The sequence below is a fragment of the Salvelinus fontinalis genome, chromosome 28 (genome assembly GCF_029448725.1).
Source record: "Salvelinus fontinalis isolate EN_2023a chromosome 28, ASM2944872v1, whole genome shotgun sequence".
In the NCBI taxonomy this organism is placed as follows: domain Eukaryota; kingdom Metazoa; phylum Chordata; class Actinopteri; order Salmoniformes; family Salmonidae; genus Salvelinus; species Salvelinus fontinalis.
In genome coordinates, this window is record NC_074692.1 from 48,927,333 (window position 1) to 48,946,896 (window position 19,564).

The 19,564-nt window shown below is 44.6% G+C and overlaps 1 protein-coding gene across 4 annotated transcripts in view; it reads right to left on the bottom strand.

The window, feature by feature from the left end:
• The window catches only part of LOC129826802 (probable global transcription activator SNF2L2), a 165,193-nt gene extending 152,703 nt beyond the window's left edge, over positions 1-12,490 (bottom strand). For 2 of the 4 annotated variants that reach the window (XM_055887886.1, XM_055887881.1), the window contains exons 1-4: positions 12,378-12,490; positions 10,333-10,583; positions 9,921-10,053; positions 862-1,230 (exon numbers count right to left, since the gene is read on the bottom strand). In XM_055887886.1, the coding sequence (XP_055743861.1) occupies positions 862-1,230; positions 9,921-10,053; positions 10,333-10,551 (721 nt within the window). In that variant the 5' untranslated portion in view covers positions 10,552-10,583; positions 12,378-12,490. Of the gene's footprint in view, positions 1-861; positions 1,231-9,920; positions 10,054-10,332; positions 10,584-11,107; positions 12,319-12,377 lie in introns of those variants that run through there. The other 2 variants (XM_055887885.1, XM_055887884.1) reach the window with 2 other exon arrangements.
• Between the last annotated feature and the right edge of the window lie 7,074 nt (positions 12,491-19,564).

The window sequence follows — 19,564 nt, forward strand, 5'->3', positions numbered from 1 at the left end:
ACCGCTAGCCTAGCTAACTACCATCTTTGTTAACTTTTCGTTCTGAGTTCCTTTCTTGAAGACCAAAAGTAAGACGCTCCTTCGTCCCACCTCCTGTAATTATCCAATGTAGAACCATGAAGAGAATCTAACGGATTACAGACTACATGGAAGACCTTTGCGCACAAAGTAGGTCTTTGTTTTTTATACTTTTTACATTAAACACAATTCAATGCTGATACACCAATCGTTGTTATGTAACAATAAATACACCGTTTTTAATGCATTTTAGGTCATTTATATTACTGTATAAAAATACAGTAATATAAATACTCAAACAATGGCCCTAAAAACTGTCTGGGGTACTGACAAACAGCCAGGCAAGTGTTATAAAGGGCCCAGAAGTGGTTTTGGGTGAACTTCCCCTTTAAGATTATATTCTGCCAACTATGTGAATCCAACCTGTATTTTCACTACTTGGCTGCATTCTCCTGGGTCAGATCTTTAAAAGTCTGGGGTACATTCGGGTACCTGTTTGGGGTACTTTGGCAGTGTCTTCCACCACTACCTGGAGTATCTAACCAAACACAAAAAGTTGCAAGCCAGGCTTCCCCTTTGGGGTACCTGTTTGGGGTACTTTGGGGTTGTTTGGGCCACCAGTTTGGTGTTGTTTAGGGTTGTTTGGGGTGATTAGTAGGACCCCTTGTGATGATCTGAGTGGATTTGATTAGCCTAAGCAATATGATGAAACTTCTACCTAGCCTGTCAAGAGGTGTAGGTGGAGCTGTTGCTATATTACTAACACCTGTCAAAACCTCTCAGATCTCCACAAGTGCATAGGGTCTATGGCTCCATTTGTGATTGGCCCTAAGTGTCACCTACCAGGAGGCCTGCTGTAGGGGCTGCCAGTGCTCGGCTGCTGCTGCTGCTGCTGCTGCATGGTGGGCAGACTCCTCTTGCCCTGGACCGCCAGCTGGAGGTTTTCAGGAAGCGGTTGGCCCCGCCCCAGGATCTTATAGGCCAGGATCTGGGCCCGGAGTTGCTGTAATTGGACAGGGCTGAAGGAGGAGCAGCCACGACCAAGAGGCCCCTGGGGACCCATGGCTGACTGGGGGTCCATCTGGGGGATCATGGAGCCCGACGGGACGGGGGACATCTGAGGGGGCATGGGAGGCGTAGGGCCGCCCCTGGATAGGGGGCTGGAAGCGTGCTCTGGGACACCCAGGGGGGATGGCTGTGGGGGCATGTAGCCTACAGGAGAGACAACAGTATGTAGATTATACATCATGTATGTGTTTTATACTGTAGATTATACATCAGGTATGTGTGTTATACATCAGGTATGTGATTTATAGATTATACATCAGGTATGTGTGTTATACATCAGGTATGTGTTTTATACTGTAGATTATACATCAGGTATATAGATTATACATCAGGTATGTGTTTTATACTGTAGATTATACATCAGGTATGTTTGTTATAGATTATACATCAGGTATGTAGATTATACATCAGGTATGTGTGTTATAGATTATACATCAGGTATGTGTGTTATACTGTAGATTATACATCAGGTATGTGTGTTATAGATTATACATCAGGTATATGATTTATGCTGTAGATTATACATCAGGTATGTGTGTTATAGATTATACATCAGGTATGTGTTTTATACTGTAGATTATACATCAGGTATGTGTTTTATACTGTAGATTATACATCAGGTATGTAGATTATACATCAGGTATGTGTGCTATAGATTATACATCAGGTATGTGTTTTATACTGTAGATTATACATCAGGTATATAGATTATACATCAGGTATGTGTTTTATACTGTAGATTATACATCAGGTATGTTTGTTATAGATTATACATCAGGTATGTAGATTATACATCAGGTATGTGTGTTATAGATTATACATCAGGTATGTGTGTTATACTGTAGATTATACATCAGGTATGTGTGTTATAGATTATACATCAGGTATATGATTTATGCTGTAGATTATACATCAGGTATGTGTGTTATAGATTATACATCAGGTATGTGTTTTATACTGTAGATTATACATCAGGTATGTGTTTTATACTGTAGATTATACATCAGGTATGTAGATTATACATCAGGTATGTGTGCTATAGATTATACATCAGGTATGTGTTTTATACTGTAGATTATACATCAGGTATGTGTGTTATAGATTATACATCAGGTATGTGTTTTATACTGTAGATTATACATCAGGTATGTGTGTTATAGATTATACATCAGGTATATGTTTTATGCTGTAGATTATACATCAGGTATATGTTTTATACTGTAGATTATACATCAGGTATGTGTGTTATAGATTATACATCAGGTATGTGTTTTATACTGTAGATTATACATCAGGTATGTGTGTTATAGATTATACATCAGGTATGTGTTTTATACTGTAGATTATACATCAGGTATGTGTGTTATAGATTATACATCAGGTATATGTTTTATGCTGTAGATTATACATCAGGTATATGTTTTATACTGTAGATTATACATCAGGTATGTGTTTTATGCTGTAGATTATACATCAGGTATGTGTTTTATACTGTAGCTTATACATCAGGTATGTGTGCTATAGATTATACATCAGGTATGTGTGTTATAGATTATACATCAGGTATGTAGATTATACATCAGGTATGTGTTTTATGCTGTAGATTATACATCAGGTATGTGTTTTATACTGTAGCTTATACATCAGGTATGTGTGCTATAGATTATACATCAGGTATGTGTGCTATAGATTATACATCAGGTATGTGTTTTATAGATTATACATCAGGTATGTAGATTATACATCAGGTATGTGTGTTATAGATTATACATCAGGTATGTGTGCTATAGATTATACATCAGGTATGTGTTTTATAGATTATACATCAGGTATGTAGATTATACATCAGGTATGTGTTTTATAGATTATACATCAGGTATGTAGATTATACATCAGGTATGTGTTTTATGCTATAGATTATACATCAGGTATGTGTTTTATACTGTAGATTATACATCAGGTATGTGTGTTATAGATTATACATCAGGTATATGTTTTATGCTGTAGATTATACATCAGGTATGTGTGTTATAGATTATACATCAGGTATGTGTGTTATAGATTATACATCAGGTATGTGTGCTATATGTGTGTTAAACATTAGACCTCATATGTGAGCTAAATATTAGAAACTATAAATAAGGACTTGGATCCACGTGTTGGTGATAATAAATGAGGCAACAGACCAAATAGAGGAGACTAAACTGCTTGGTGTAACAGTGGACTGTAAACTGTCAAAACATATTGATGCAATAGGGAGAAGTCTGTCTGTGATAAAGCGCTGCTCTGCTTTCTTGACATCACAATCAATTAAACAGGTCCTATAGGCCTTAGTTTCATCACACCTGGACTACTGCCCAGTTATATGGTCAAGTGACATAAAGACAAACATAGGTACAGTACAGTTGGACCAGAACAGGTGCAGCACGGCTGGCCCTTGGATGTACACAGAGAGCTAATATCAATACCATGTCAATCTCTCATGGCTCAAAGTGGAGGAGAGATTGACTGCATCACTACTTGTCTTTGAGAGGTATTTATGTGTTGAAAACACCAAACTCTCTGTTCAAACAGCTAACACACACTCAGACACACCAGACATGCCACCAGAGGTCTCTTCACAGTCCCCGAGTCCAGGACAGACTCTGGGAAGCACACAGTACTACATAGAGCCATGACTACATGGAACTCTATTCTACAGTACTACAGAGAGCCATGACTACATGGAACTCTATTCCACAGTACTACATAGAGCCATGACTACATGGAACTCTATTCCACAGTACTACATAGAGCCATGACTACATGGAACTCTATTCCACAGTACTACATAGAGCCACGACTACATGGAACTCTATTCCACAGTACTACATAGAGCCATGACTACATGGAACTCTATTCCACAGTACTCCATAGAGCCATGACTACATGGAACTCTATTCTACAGTACTACATAGAGCCATGACTACATGGAACTCTATTCCACAGTACTACATAGAGCCATGACTACATGGAACTCTATTCCACAGTACTCCATAGAGCCATGACTACATGGAACTCTATTCTACAGTACTACATAGAGCCATGACTACATGGAACTCTATTCCACAGTACTACATAGAGCCATGACTACATGGAACTCTATTCTACAGTACTACATAGAGCCATGACTACATGGAACTCTATTCCACAGTACTACATAGAGCCATGACTACATGGAACTCTATTCCACAGTACTACATAGAGCCATGACTACATGGAACTCTATTCTACAGTACTACAGAGAGCCATGACTACATGGAACTCTATTCCACAGTACTACATAGAGCCATGACTACATGGAACTCTATTCTACAGTACTACATAGAGCCATGACTACATGGAACTCTATTCCACAGTACTACATAGAGCCATGACTACATGGAACTCTATTCCACAGTACTACATAGAGCCATGACTACATGGAACTCTATTCCACAGTACTCCATAGAGCCATGACTACATGGAACTCTATTCTACAGTACTACATAGAGCCATGACTACATGGAACTCTATTCCACAGTACTACATAGAGCCATGACTACATGGAACTCTATTCCACAGTACTACATAGAGCCATGACTACATGGAACTCTATTCCACAGTACTACATAGAGCCATGACTACATGGAACTCTATTCCACAGTACTACATAGAGCCATGACTACATGGAACTCTATTCCACAGTACTACACAGAGCCACGACTACATGGAACTCTATTCCACAGTACTACATAGAGCCATGACTACATGGAACTCTATTCCACAGTACTACACAGAGCCACGACTACATGGAACTCTATTCCACAGTACTACATAGAGCCACGACTACATGGAACTCTATTCCACAGTACTACATAGAGCCATGACTACATGGAACTCTATTCCACAGTACTACATAGAGCCATGACTACATGGAACTCTATTCCACAGTACTACATAGAGCCACGACTACATGGAACTCTATTCCACAGTACTACATAGAGCCATGACTACATGGAACTCTATTCCACAGTACTACATAGAGCCATGACTACATGGAACTCTATTCCACAGTACTACATAGAGCCATGACTACATGGAACTCTATTCCACAGTACTACATAGAGCCATGACTACATGGAACTCTATTCTACAGTACTACATAGAGCCATGACTACATGGAACTCTATTCCACAGTACTACATAGAGCCATGACTACATGGAACTCTATTCCACAGTACTACATAGAGCCATGACTACATGGAACTCTATTCTACAGTACTACAGAGAGCCATGACTACATGGAACTCTATTCCACAGTACTACATAGAGCCATGACTACATGGAACTCTATTCTACAGTACTACATAGAGCCATGACTACATGGAACTCTATTCCACAGTACTACATAGAGCCATGACTACATGGAACTCTATTCCACAGTACTACATAGAGCCATGACTACATGGAACTCTATTCCACAGTACTCCATAGAGCCATGACTACATGGAACTCTATTCTACAGTACTACATAGAGCCATGACTACATGGAACTCTATTCCACAGTACTACATAGAGCCATGACTACATGGAACTCTATTCCACAGTACTACATAGAGCCATGACTACATGGAACTCTATTCCACAGTACTACATAGAGCCATGACTACATGGAACTCTATTCCACAGTACTACATAGAGCCATGACTACATGGAACTCTATTCCACAGTACTACACAGAGCCACGACTACATGGAACTCTATTCCACAGTACTACATAGAGCCATGACTACATGGAACTCTATTCCACAGTACTACACAGAGCCACGACTACATGGAACTCTATTCCACAGTACTACATAGAGCCACGACTACATGGAACTCTATTCCACAGTACTACATAGAGCCATGACTACATGGAACTCTATTCCACAGTACTACATAGAGCCATGACTACATGGAACTCTATTCCACAGTACTCCATAGAGCCATGACTACATGGAACTCTATTCCACAGTACTCCATAGAGCCATGACTACATGGAACTCTATTCCACAGTACCACATAGAGCCATGACTACATGGAACTCTATTCCACAGTACTACATAGAGCCATGACTACATGGAACTCTATTCCACAGTACTACATAGAGCCATGACTACATGGAACTCTATTCCACAGTACTCCATAGAGCCATGACTACATGGAACTCTATTCCACAGTACTACATAGAGCCACGACTACATGGAACTCTATTCCACAGTACTACATAGAGCCATGACTACATGGAACTCTATTCCACAGTACTACATAGAGCCATGACTACATGGAACAGTTTTACACATCAGTTACCCAAGATGGCAGTAAAATCTAAAATAACAAAGAGATAAAATAACACCTCACCTCACAACGCAGACTGTGACTACACACACACACACACACACACACCCAACACACACACCCAACACACACACACACGCACACGCACACGCACACCCACACACGCACAACACACACACCCAACACACACACCCAACACACACACACACACACTGAACACACCCACACATTATAATATTGTACACTAGCGCCACCCTGCCCTACGGGTGGTAAATCATTGGATCTGATGAATTGTACTCAATGCAACTCAACCTTTGAGGACTACAACCATATAAATGTATTTATGCCTATTAATAAACCATTGTAAAACTTCCTGTCCATGGTTATTTTGCTCACTGTTTACTGTCAATTTCTCACGGTCACCCTACGTTCACACATTGATTTCATACAGAAAAATGCAACTAGGGCCATGTAAACAATTGTTAGGCTACTAATTTAGAATCCACCGGTGGCACCTTGTGTGACTAATACGTTTGTGAGACCGGGCACAGTAAAATAATTTGGTTGCAAAAGTTACTGGTCTGCCATACACCTTAGAAGGCCCATCATCACTCCACAGTGATAATGCCCAAGAAGCCAGTATTTGGCAGATATATTGGCACAGGATTCGTCGAGGGCCGTCAAATCGTGCCAATATAACCTACAAACAACAGCTTCAAGGGCATAATTAGATCAAATCACACTTTATTTGTCAAATGCGCCGACCTTACAGTGAAATGCTACTTACAGGCTCTAACCAATAATGAAGTTAAGAAAATTAACTGGGTCCCGACTACCACCCCTCCCCCAACTGGTCTCCCGACTACCACCCCTCCCCCAACTGGGCTCCTGACTACCACCCCTCCCCCAACTGGTCTCCCGACTACCACCCTCCCCCCCAACTGGTCTCCCGACTACCACCCCTCCCCCAACTGGGCTCCCGACTACCACCCCTCCCCCAACTGGGTTCCCGACTACCACCCCTCCCCCAACTGGTCTCCTGACTACCACCCCTCCCCCAACTGGGCTCCTGACTACCACCCCCCCCCCCCCAACTGGGTTCCTGACTACCACCCCTCCCCCAACTGGGTTCCTGACTACCACCCCTCCCCCAACTGGTCTCCCGACTACCACCCCTCCCCCAACTGGTCTCCCGACTACCACCCCTCCCCCAACTGGTCTCCTGACTACCACCCCTCCCCCAACTGGGTTCCTGACTACCACCCCTCCCCCAACTGGGTTCCTGACTACCACCCTCCCCCAACTGGGTTCCTGACTACCACCCCTCCCCCAACTGGGTTCCTGACTACCACCCCTCCCCCAACTGGGTTCCTGACTACCACCCCTCCCCCAACTGGGTTCCTGACTACCACCCCTCCCCCCACTGGGCTCCTGACTACCACCCCCCCCCCCCCCCCCCCCCCCCCACTGGGTTCCCGACTACCACCCCTCCCCCAACTGGGTTCCTGACTACCACCCCTCCCCCAACTGGTCTCCCGACTACCACCCCTCCCCCAACTGGTCTCCTGACTACCACCCCTCCACCAACTGGGTTCCTGACTACCACCCCTGCCCCAACTGGTCTCCTGACTACCACCCCTCCCCCAACTGGGTTCCTGACTACCACCCCTCCCCCAACTGGGCTCCCGACTACCACCCCTCCCATAACCCTACCACCCCTCCCCCAACTGGGCTCCTGACTACCACCCCTCCCCCAACTGGTCTCCTGACTACCACCCCTCCACCAACTGGTCTCCTGACTACCACCCCTCCCCTAACTGGCTCCTGACTACCACCCCTCCCATAACCGGGCTCCCGAGTGGCGCAGCGGTCTAAGGCACTGCATCGCAGCGCTAGCGGTGTCACACATGAACCCTCAATGTAATTATACATATTCTGTTTTACAGAAAGTGAATCGATCAATTGATAACGACAAAGTCACACGTTGTATGAGATTACTTCCCAAGGAAAGTCACATTTCTTTGACTCCTTGACTTTAGCTCAGCTTCTGAATATCAAAGAGACAAACCAAAGACACACATCAGAGTCAGGTATTCCTCTGACATTTTACAGCTTTTTTCTAAACTAAAGCAATGCAGATTTATGCATTTTTATATTGGTATAAAAAAATTGCAAATTGTTTAAAAAGGTATGTATATATATATATATATATACACATATACTGTATATACACACACACACACACATGTACACTGAGTGTACAAAACATTAAGAACACCTGCTCTTTCCATGACAGACTGACCAGGTGAATCCAGGTGAAAGCTATGATCCCTTATTGATGTCACTTGTTAAATCCACTTCAATCAGTGTAAATGAAGGGGAGGAGACGGGTTAATGAAGGGGAGGAGACGGGTTAATGAAGGGGAGGAGACGGGTTAAAGAAGGGGAGGAGACGGGTTAATGAAGGGGAGGAGACGGGTTAAAGAAGGGGAGGAGACGGGTTAAAGAAGGGGAGGAGACGGGTTAATGAAGGGGAGGAGACGGGTTAATGAAGGGGAGGAGACGGGTTAAAGAAGGGGAGGAGACGGGTTAATGAAGGGGAGGAGACGGGTTAATGAAGGGGAGGAGACGGGTTAATGAAGGGGAGGAGACGGGTTAAAGAAGGGGAGGAGACGGGTTAATGAAGGGGAGGAGACGGGTTAATGAAGGGGAGGAGACGGGTTAAAGAAGGGGAGGAGACGGGTTAATGAAGGGGAGGAGACGGGTTAAAGAAGGGGAGGAGACGGGTTAATGAAGGGGAGGAGACGGGTTAAAGAAGGGGAGGAGACGGGTTAATGAAGGGGAGGAGACGGGTTAATGAAGGGGAGGAGACGGGTTAAAGAAGGGGAGGAGACGGGTTAATGAAGGGGAGGAGACGGGTTAATGAAGGGGAGGAGACGGGTTAATGAAGGGGAGGAGACGGGTTAATGAAGGGGAGGAGACGGGTTAATGAAGGGGAGGAGACGGGTTGAAGAAGGGGAGGAGACAGGTTAAAGAAGGGGAGGAGACAGGTTAAAGAAGGATTTTTAACCCTTGAGACATCGATGGTTTGTGTGCCATTCAGAGGGTGAATGGGCAAGAAAAAAAGATTTACCTGCCTTTGAACGGCAAAAGGGGGTACACCGGTTTGAGTCAAGAACTGCAACGCTGCTGGGTTTTTCCACTCTCAACAGTTTCCTTTGTGTGTCAAGAATGGTCCACCACCCAACAGACATCCAGCAAACTTGACACAACTGTGTGAAGCATTGGAGTCAACGTGGGTCAGCATCCATATGAAATGCTTTCGACACCTTGTAGAACAAATTGATGCTGTTCTGAGGGCAAAAGGGGGTGCAACTCCATATTAGGAAGGTGTTCCTAATGATTTGTACACTCAGTGTATATAGCTTTCTACATTACTGTATTTGCTGTGCTGTGTTTTGTCGCTGTGTTACCTTGGTTGCTGTGCTGGTCCAGAGGGCTCTGTGAAGGGCCCATTCCGCTGTGTAGCGCCCTCATCCCAACTCCCTTCATCTGGCCATAGTTCGTCTCATCTCCCAGCCCCTTCTCATCAACGCCCTCCATCGGCTGGAAACACATTCACATCAACCTGGGATACTGTGGCTCGCCTTTAGTGAAGTGCATAGCGCACATATCATACAATTACATAATAGTCATTCAATAGGATATCTGTGGCATATTTTATGTACTGTATCATACAGCAACTTCAGCACTGTATGAAACACTTCGCATATACACGTGTTGACAGGTCTCAAGCTGACTTAGAGAAAGTAACATTACAAGTTGAGTAACATTACAAGTTACAAGTTGATTACAAGTTGAGTAACATTACAAGTTGAGGATTACCTGGTGCATGGGGTGCATGGTGTCCTGAAGGTAGTCCCCAGCCCCCTGCCCCTGTAGGCTGGGGGTTCCGCTGGGGGGTCCGGAGCTAGGGGAGGGGCCTGGTCCTGGGGACCGGCCTGGGCACGGAGAGGGACCCGGGTGGGGCTGGGACATACCACCTGCCTGTGGACCCGGGTGGGGCTGGGACATACCACCCAAATGCTCTGTAGGGGTGGACATCTACTGATCTACTGGCTGGCTGACTGACTGTACTAAACCAGAGAGGAGGAGGAAGTTTAGTCATGACATTTATTTCATCATTTTGTTTATTATTGATAAACCACATATAAATGTTTTTTACTTTCTAAGTCAGCTTGAGATATTTCAGACACTAATCATTACTGGTAATAGACATCAAATATTAGGCTATACATCAAAAGAGGTCACTACACGTCATAGGATGAAAGTATTTATAATAAAATAAGTGTGGATTTTTAGATGATGCGACTAAACGGTGTGGGGCAATTCCAACAGTAACAGAATGATGCTGAAACGCAGATTTTTCACTTTAAAATGTATGTCAAACAACTGCAACGTTAAACAAACCATACAACTCTATGCACAAGGATTACATGTAACAATTTCCATGTTAAAGGTAGTGCCATCGTTCTGTTTCCAAACGGAGCAAATGTAACTCAAAGTCTGTTCAAGAACGTTGAACAACATTTTAGGGAAATGAGTAGTTCAGTACAAACCGTAACACAACATAGCAAACGTTTCATGGAAATGAACTGACCTCATGTAGTAGTTTGGGGTCAGACCAAGCCCCCAGCCCAAGGTTCCAGTGTTTTTCAAGTAAATGTTTTTTTGGTAAATGTGCACTGGAAATTGTTACAAGTAGTCCTCGTGCATACACTTGTATAGTTTGTTTAACTTTGCAATCATTGGTTTTGTTTAAATCATTCTGTTATCATGGAATGTCCCTGTGATAAAAACGGGTAGGAAAACACAGGGTTTGGAACAGCGGAAGCAGAGTAGCGCAGCGTCTCCATTTGCATAAAAATGTCCCGACTTAAACCCATCACGCCTCCTCCCAGCTGACTGACCTGTCAACACGTGTATATGCGAAGTGTTTCATTAATATCAAGGGGAGGTGTAGTTAGATAAATATCTGTGTTTCATTTACTGTAGCTACGCATATTACCCGCATAACTGGATTATCGAATGTGTGAGCATTAATGGCGCATAGTTTCGTCAATTTCAACCAAAATAGCTTTGTTTAGTAGCTTAGTGAAGCAAACCCGAGTACGCATACGTCTAAGTCACCTAAACAATGTAGAGGCTTTAAACAAGACAATGCAAATGGCGAAGATAACGGTTTGGCATTTTTTATCACATGCTGAAAACGAGGACGGTAGACTGAGCTGTCATTTCCTGACCAAAAAATGTCGTCTGAAAACAGGCCTCAACTTTTGCAGGTCTGTCAACGCTGTTGCAAAGTAGCTATTTATTTAATTAAAATTTGTCAGTCATCTCGCTAAAAAAAAAAGTGTCTATGTTAATACGCGGATACATGAAATGATGGCAAAGCATTTGCGTTGTTGCTAAAAATGGATCGAATCGTCTACAGATGTTGGGCATCGTTTTTGGGAGAGAGACGAGCAGCTCTGATTGGATCATGCCTTCCCTGAACGGAACCGTTTCTCTGCTAAACTTCTAATATGGTGGCCGTTGCTATCAACCAAAATAAACCGTCAGTTACGGGAAATTAAAGTTGACATGTGAAATGTGAACACGCATAAAAAAATGACCTTTATTAGGATTTACGAAGCTGTGTTTTTTTTCTACCCCAACTCATGATATAAAAACGGATAACTCAACAGAACGAATAGTGGCTAACGGTAGTTAACAGTAGCTAGCTAAGTTAGCTAGCTAGCAAAAGCATGCCACCAACTTCAAATCAAATGTACTGTAACCTACTAATAACAAGCTAGCTAGCAACGTAACGGCCCATAGACATTCGGTACAACTATTTGTCAAATACAGTAAACTTGAACTCTATTTACCTTACGGTAGACTAAACGGAATTCAGTCTAATATATATTTAATATATATATTGCTGCTTTAAAATATGACTTCCATCTGTACGGTCCCTCCCCCTCTGTTTTTCTGACATCTCATGTTCGGGCTCTTTTGATTTGCCGAGACCGCATGAAATGCCACCGAACTGTAAAATGATTGGTTAAAGAATACATCAATTATTACTTTTTCCGTTCGAGGGCGGGACTACTGTTCAGAAATCACTGAGAAGTAAAGTGTCTTCGCGCGTGTGGAGAACTCGTTATTACAGTGCCCGCCCTGACAAAGTTTCCAACGTAATGTTACAAAACATTTACTTGCGAGATAAATACATCGAAATGAAATTGAAAACGTGCTCCTCTCGAACCGCGTCATTCACTATTCACAAAGGCTTTGTCTATTCCTTGACGTTCCCGAAGGAGCTGTGCTATGTGCATGTAGCATTGCAAAAGCCACGGATAATTGTATTTAAGTCTTGACATCCTTCTGCTGTTGTTTCTTGTTGTAAACCTACATATCCCAACATTCAAATATTTGATTAAAGAGGAAATTAATGTGATTATGTGGCAAATGGTGAACATGCCAGAACAGCATTATAGTAGGCCTAGTGTGATTATCTGGTCAAGTGTTTAGTTTTCGTTAATATAAAAAAAACATCTGATAGAATATCTAGAGCCAGGAGTTTTTCCTGACCACATGACCTGATGAGGGTTAACTCCTGGATAGATAGACCTGCTATAGAGGGACTGTCTGTAGACCTGATGAGGGTTAACTCCTGGAGAGATAGACCTGCTATAGAGGGACTGTCTGTAGACCTGATGAGGGTTAACTCCTGGATAGATAGACCTGCTATAGAGGGACTGTCTGTGGACCTGATGAGGGTTAACTCCTGGAGAGATAGACCTGCTATAGAGGGACTGTCTGTAGACCTGATGAGGGTTAACTCCTGGATAGATAGACCTGCTATAGAGGGACTGTCTGTAGACCTGATGAGGGTTAACTCCTGGATAGATAGACCTGCTATAGAGAGCAAATCAGTGACCATCTGTAGATGAGCAAAATTTGAAATGACAATATAGCTGCTCTACCACATAAAACCACTTGAGGGCAACATTGGCTAACATTTACCTGGAACTTTAGCATCAGAGTTGGGCACACAAGGCTACAGCAGGCTAGGAGGGAATTTCCCCAATTGCAACAAGTAGCCACCACACCATAAACAGCCTGTAAGTTAGTCCAGCTGCTGCCTCCCTAACTACCTTCCCACCTGTGTCTGCATGCCTGCTTCCCTCCCTCCCTACCTGCCTGCCGACCTACTTGTCTCCCTACATACCTACCTGTCTCCCTCCCTCTCTACCTGCTTCCCTGCCTCCCAACCTACCTTCCTCCTTCCCTCCCTGTCTCCCGTCCTACCTCCCTTCCTGCCTCCCTTCCTGCCTCCCTTCCTGCCTCCCGTCCTACCTCCCTCCCTTCCTACCTCCCTTCCTGCCTCCCGTCCTACCTCCCTTCCTGCCTCCATACCTACCTGTCTCCCTCCCTGCCTCCATAACTACCTGTCTCCCTCCCTGCCTCCATACCTACCTGTCTCCCTCCCTGCCTCCATACCTACCTGTCTCCCTCCCTGCCTCCATACCTACCTGTCTCCCTCCCTGCCTCCATACCTACCTGTCTCCCTCCCTGCCTCCATACCTACCTGTCTCCCTCCCTGCCTCCATACCTACCTGTCTCCCTCCCTGCCTCCATACCTACCTGTCTCCCTCCCTGCCTCCATACCTACCTGTCTGCCTCCATACCTACCTGTCTCCCTCCCTGCCTCCATACCTACCTGTCTCCCTCCCTGCCTCCATACCTACCTGTCTCCCTCCCTGCCTCCATACCTACCTGTCTCCCTCCCTGCCTCCATACCTACCTGCCAACCTGTGTCTGCCTGCCTGCTTACCTGCGTACCTGCCCGCCTCCCTACCTACCTGCCATGTTGGACAGCAGAGAGAGCAACCAGAGAACTGTAAGCTCTAAACCAACATGTCATGTTTAGAGTGATGTAGTGAAACCACCATTGAAATCTCCTTCAGCCTAATGAGAAGCTAAAAGGCAGGAGATGCAAATAGCCCATTAACAGGGTCGCTCACATTTGCATTCCCTGACATCAGAAACTTTGTTGATGATGTCACACAAACACACAGCTGTCTTCACAGGTGATTTATACGGTTAAACTTGAAAAGCAAACAAAAATAATTTACCAATCTTTATTAAATATGCAGTTTTACATTTACTTGACCATGCCCACATTGAAATATATTCTAGATATTATTATAAATTATAGATATTTAACAGAGTAAAAAAAATACTTTTCAAGTTTGCAGTATGGTCCATGTCTCAGAAGATAAACAACAGTTTCTCACTTTTTTACTTTGGTCAACCCCCCCGAAAATGTTCAAATAGTACAATATGACAGGCCTCCTGAATTGTGCAGTGGTCTAAGGCACTGCATCACAGGCTGTGTCACAACCTGCCGTGACCGGGAGCCCCAAAGGGCGGCGCACAATTGGCCCAGCGCCGTCCGGGTTAGGAGGGGGTTTGGCCGGGAGGCTTTCCTTGGCTCAGATCTATTAGAATGGTGCCGGAGGGGATAGCTGCCATTTTATGGGCTCCTAACCAACTTTGCTATTTGGTTTGTTTTGTCACATTGTTTGTAACTCATTTTGTACATAATGTTATGACTGAAAAGAGCTTCTGGACATCAGATCAGCGATTACTCACCTCCAACTGGACAAAGATTTTTTGTTTAACAAGTCCAACGGGAATTATGTACTGCTTTGTCAAAACAAGACCCAAATCCCTGTCATCTCCGTGAAAATAAAGGAGGCAAAGAGAAAGGAGGGTGGTGGTGTCTTGTAATGCAGACGAAGCCATCACTTCCCTCCGTATTACTGGCCAACGTGCAATCATTGGAAAACAAACTGGACCATCTACGATTAACACTATCCTACCAACGGGACATTAAAAACTGTAATATCTTATGTTTCACCGAGACGTAGCTGAACGACGACACAGATAATATAGAGCTGGCTGGCTTCTCCGTGCATCGGCAGGACATAACAGCTACATCTGGGTCGGATGTGTGACATGACGAGGGTCGGGACGTGTGTCTATTTGTCAATAACTGCTGGAGCATGAAGACTAATATTAAAGAAGTCTCGAGGTATTGCTTGCCTGAGGTAGAATACCTCATAATAACCCGTAGACCACACTTTCTACCAAGAGAGTTCTCATCTATATTTTTTGTAGACATCTTTTTACCACCACAAATCGATGTTGGCACTAAGACCACACTCAATGAGCTGTATAAGGCCATAAGGAAACAAGAAAATGCTCATCCTGAAAGCGGCGCTCCTAGTGGCCGGGGACTTTAATGCAGGGATACTTAAATACGTTTTACCTCATTTCTACCAACATGTCACATGTGCAACCAGAGGAAAAAGACTCTAGACCACCTTAATTCCACACACAGACACGCATTCAAAGCTCTCCCTCACTCTCCATTTGTCAAATTAATTCTATCCTCCTGATTCCTGCTTACAAGCAAAAACCAAAGTAAGAAGTACCAGTAACTCGCTCAATATGTAAGTGGTCAGATGACACGGATGCTAAGCTAAATGACTGTTAGCACAGACTTGCTAGCACAGACTAGAATATGTTCCGGGATTCATCCAATGGTATTGTGGATTATACCACCTCAGTCACCGGCTTCATCAATAAGTGCATCGACGACATCCCCCCCATAGTGACCGTACGTACATTTCCCAACCAAAAGCCATGGATTACAGGCAATATCCGCACCGAGCTAGAGCTGCCGCTTTCGGTGAGCGAGTTTATTAGCAAGTTTCGGTGAGTTTTGGCAAGTTTTGATGAGCGAGTTTATTAGCAAGTACATCGGTGATGTTGCACCACAGTGATTATTAAAACCTTCCCCAACTAGAAACCATTGATTAATGGCAGCATTGCGCAACACTGAAAGCGCGAACCACTGTTTTTAATCATGGCAAGGCGACCAGAAACATGACCAAATACAAATAGTGTGGCTATTCCCTCCGCAAGACAATCAAACAAGCTAAGCGTCAGTATAGAGACAAAGTAGAGTTGCAATTCAACGGCTCAGACACGAGATGAATGTGGCAGGGTCTACAGTCAATCATGGGCTGACTGACTACCTTCACAGTTACTACAGTGACTGGTCTCTTCCTCCAGACGTGTCTCCACTAGGCTGTTCCTTCCTACACACTGATTGGTCTCTTCCTCCAGACGTGTCTCCACTAGGCTGTTCCTTCCTACACAGTGATTGGTCTCTTCCTCCAGACGTGTCTCCACTAGGCTGTTCCTTCCTACACACTGACTGGTCTCTTCCTCCAGACGTGTCTCCACTAGGCTGTTCCTTCCTACATACTGACTGGTCTCTTCCTCCAGACGTGTCTCCACTAGGCTGTTCCTTCCTACACGGTGACTGGTCTCTTCCTCCAGACGTGTCTCCACTAGGCTGTTCCTTCCTACATACTGACTGGTCTCTTCCTCCAGACGTGTCTCCACTAGGCTGTTCCTTCCTACACACTGATTGGTCTCTTCCTCCAGACGTGTCTCCACTAGGCTGTTCCTTCCTACACAGTGACTGGTCTCTTCCTCCAGACGTGTCTCCACTAGGCTGTTCCTTCCTACACAGTGACTGGTCTCTTCCTCCAGACGTGTCTCCACTAGGCTGTTCCTAATAACACTGCGTACACTAGGCACAAACATAACAATACTGACCCTGTTATCACCCCCTTTAGAAGAGCCCTGTTATCTACCCTGGGGCGGCAGGGTAGCCTAGTGGTTAGAGCGTTGGGCTAGTAACCGAAAGGTTGCAAGTTCAAATCCCCGAGCTGACAAGGTACAAATCTGTCGTTCTGCCCCTGAACATGGCAGTTAACCCACTGTTCCCCGGTAGGCCGTCATTGAAAATAAGAGTTTGTTCTTAACTGACTTGCCTAGTTAAATAAAGGTTAAAAATGTAAGTCGCTCTGGATAAGAGCGTCTGCTAAATGACTTAAATGTAATGTAAATCACCCCATTGAGAAGAGCCCTGTTATCACCCCCTTGAGAAGAGCCCTGTTATCACCCCCTTAAGAAAAGCCCTGTTATCAACCCCCTTGAGAAAAGCCCTGTTATCAACCCCCTTTAGAAAAGCCCTGTTATCACCCCCTTTAGAAAAGCCCTGTTATCACCCCCTTTAGAAAAGCCCTGTTATCAACCCCCTTTAGAAGAGCCCTGTTATCACCCCCTTTAGAAAAGCCCTGTTATCACCCCCTTTAGAAAAGCCCTGTTATCACCCCCTTTAGAAAAGCCCTGTTATCACCCCCTTTAGAAAAGCCCTGTTATCACCCCCCTTTAGAAAAGCCCTGTTATCAACCCCTTGAGAAGAGCCCTGTTATCAACCCCCTTGAGAAGAGCCCTGTTATCAACCCCCTTTAGAAAAGCCCTGTTATCAACTCATTGCGAAAAGCCCTGTTTTCACCCTCTTGAGAAGAGCCCTGTTATCACCCTCTTGAGAAAAGCCCTGTTCTTCTCATGTTAAAGCATGTTAATTCTCGTCCCCCCAGTTGAACCAAGCACGAAGATCTGTCACTCTAGGAGGTGGTGGTTCACCTCAACATAATGAACCTCTGTCCCTCTAGGATGTGGTGGTACACCTCAACATAATAAACCTCTGTCCCTCTAGGAGGAGATGGTACACCTCAACATAATGAACCTCTGCCCCTCTAGGAGGAGGTGGTACACCTCAACATAATGAACCTCTGTCTCTCTAGGAGGTGGTACACCTCAACATAATGAACCTCTGTCCCTCTAGGAGGAGGTGGTACACCTCAACATAATGAACCTCTGTCCCTCTAGGAGGTGGTACACCTCAACATAATGAACCTCTGTCTCTCTAGGAGGTGGTACACCTCAACATAATGAACCTCTGTCCCTCTAGGAGGAGGTGGTACACCTCAACATAATGAACCTATGTCCCTCTAGGAGGTGGTACACCTCAACATAATGAACCTCTGTCCCTCTAGGAGGAGGTGGTACACCTCAACATAATGAACCTCTGTCTCTCTAGGAGGTGGTACACCTCAACATAATGAACCTCTGTCTCTCTAGGAGGTGGTACACCTCAACATAATGAACCTCTGTCCCTCTAGGTGGTGGTACACCTCAACATAATGAACCTCTGTCCCTCTAGTAGGAGGTGGTACACCTCAACATAATGAACCTCTGTCCCTCTAGGAGGAGGTGGTACACCTCAACATAATGAACCTCTGTCCCTCTAGGAGGAGGTGGTACACCTCAACATAATGAACCTCTGTCCCTCTAGGAGGTGGTGGTACACCTCAACATAATGAACCTCTGTCCCTCTAGGAGGAGGTGGTACACCTCAACATAATGAACCTCTGTCCCTCTAGGAGGTGGTACACCTCAACATAATGAACCTCTGTCCCTCTAGGTGGTGGTACACCTCAACATAATGAACCTCTGTCCCTCTAGTAGGAGGTGGTACACCTCAACATAATGAACCTCTGTCCCTCTAGGAGGAGGTGGTACACCTCAACATAATGAACCTCTGTCCCTCTAGGAGGTGGTGGTACACCTCAACATAATGAACCTCTGTCCCTCTAGGAGGTGGTGGTACACCTCAACATAATGAACCTCTGTCCCTCTAGGAGGTGGTACACCTCAACATAATGAACCTCTGTCCCTCTAGGAGGTGGTGGTACACCTCAACATAATGAACCTCTGTCCCTCTAGGAGGTGGTGGTACACCTCAACATAATGAACCTCTGTCCCTCTAGGAGGAGGTGGTACACCTCAACATAATGAACCTCTGTCCCTCTAGGATGTGGTGGTACACCTCAACATAATGAACCTCTGTCCCTCTAGGAGGAGGTGGTACACCTCAACATAATGAACCTCTGTCCCTCTAGGAGGTGGTGGTACACCTCAACATAATGAACCTCTGTCCCTCTAGGAGGTGGTACACCTCAACATAATGAACCTCTGTCCCTCTAGGAGGAGGTGGTACACCTCAACATAATGAACCTCTGTCCCTCTAGGAGGAGGTGGTACACCTCAACATAATGAACCTCTGTCCCTCTAGGAGGTG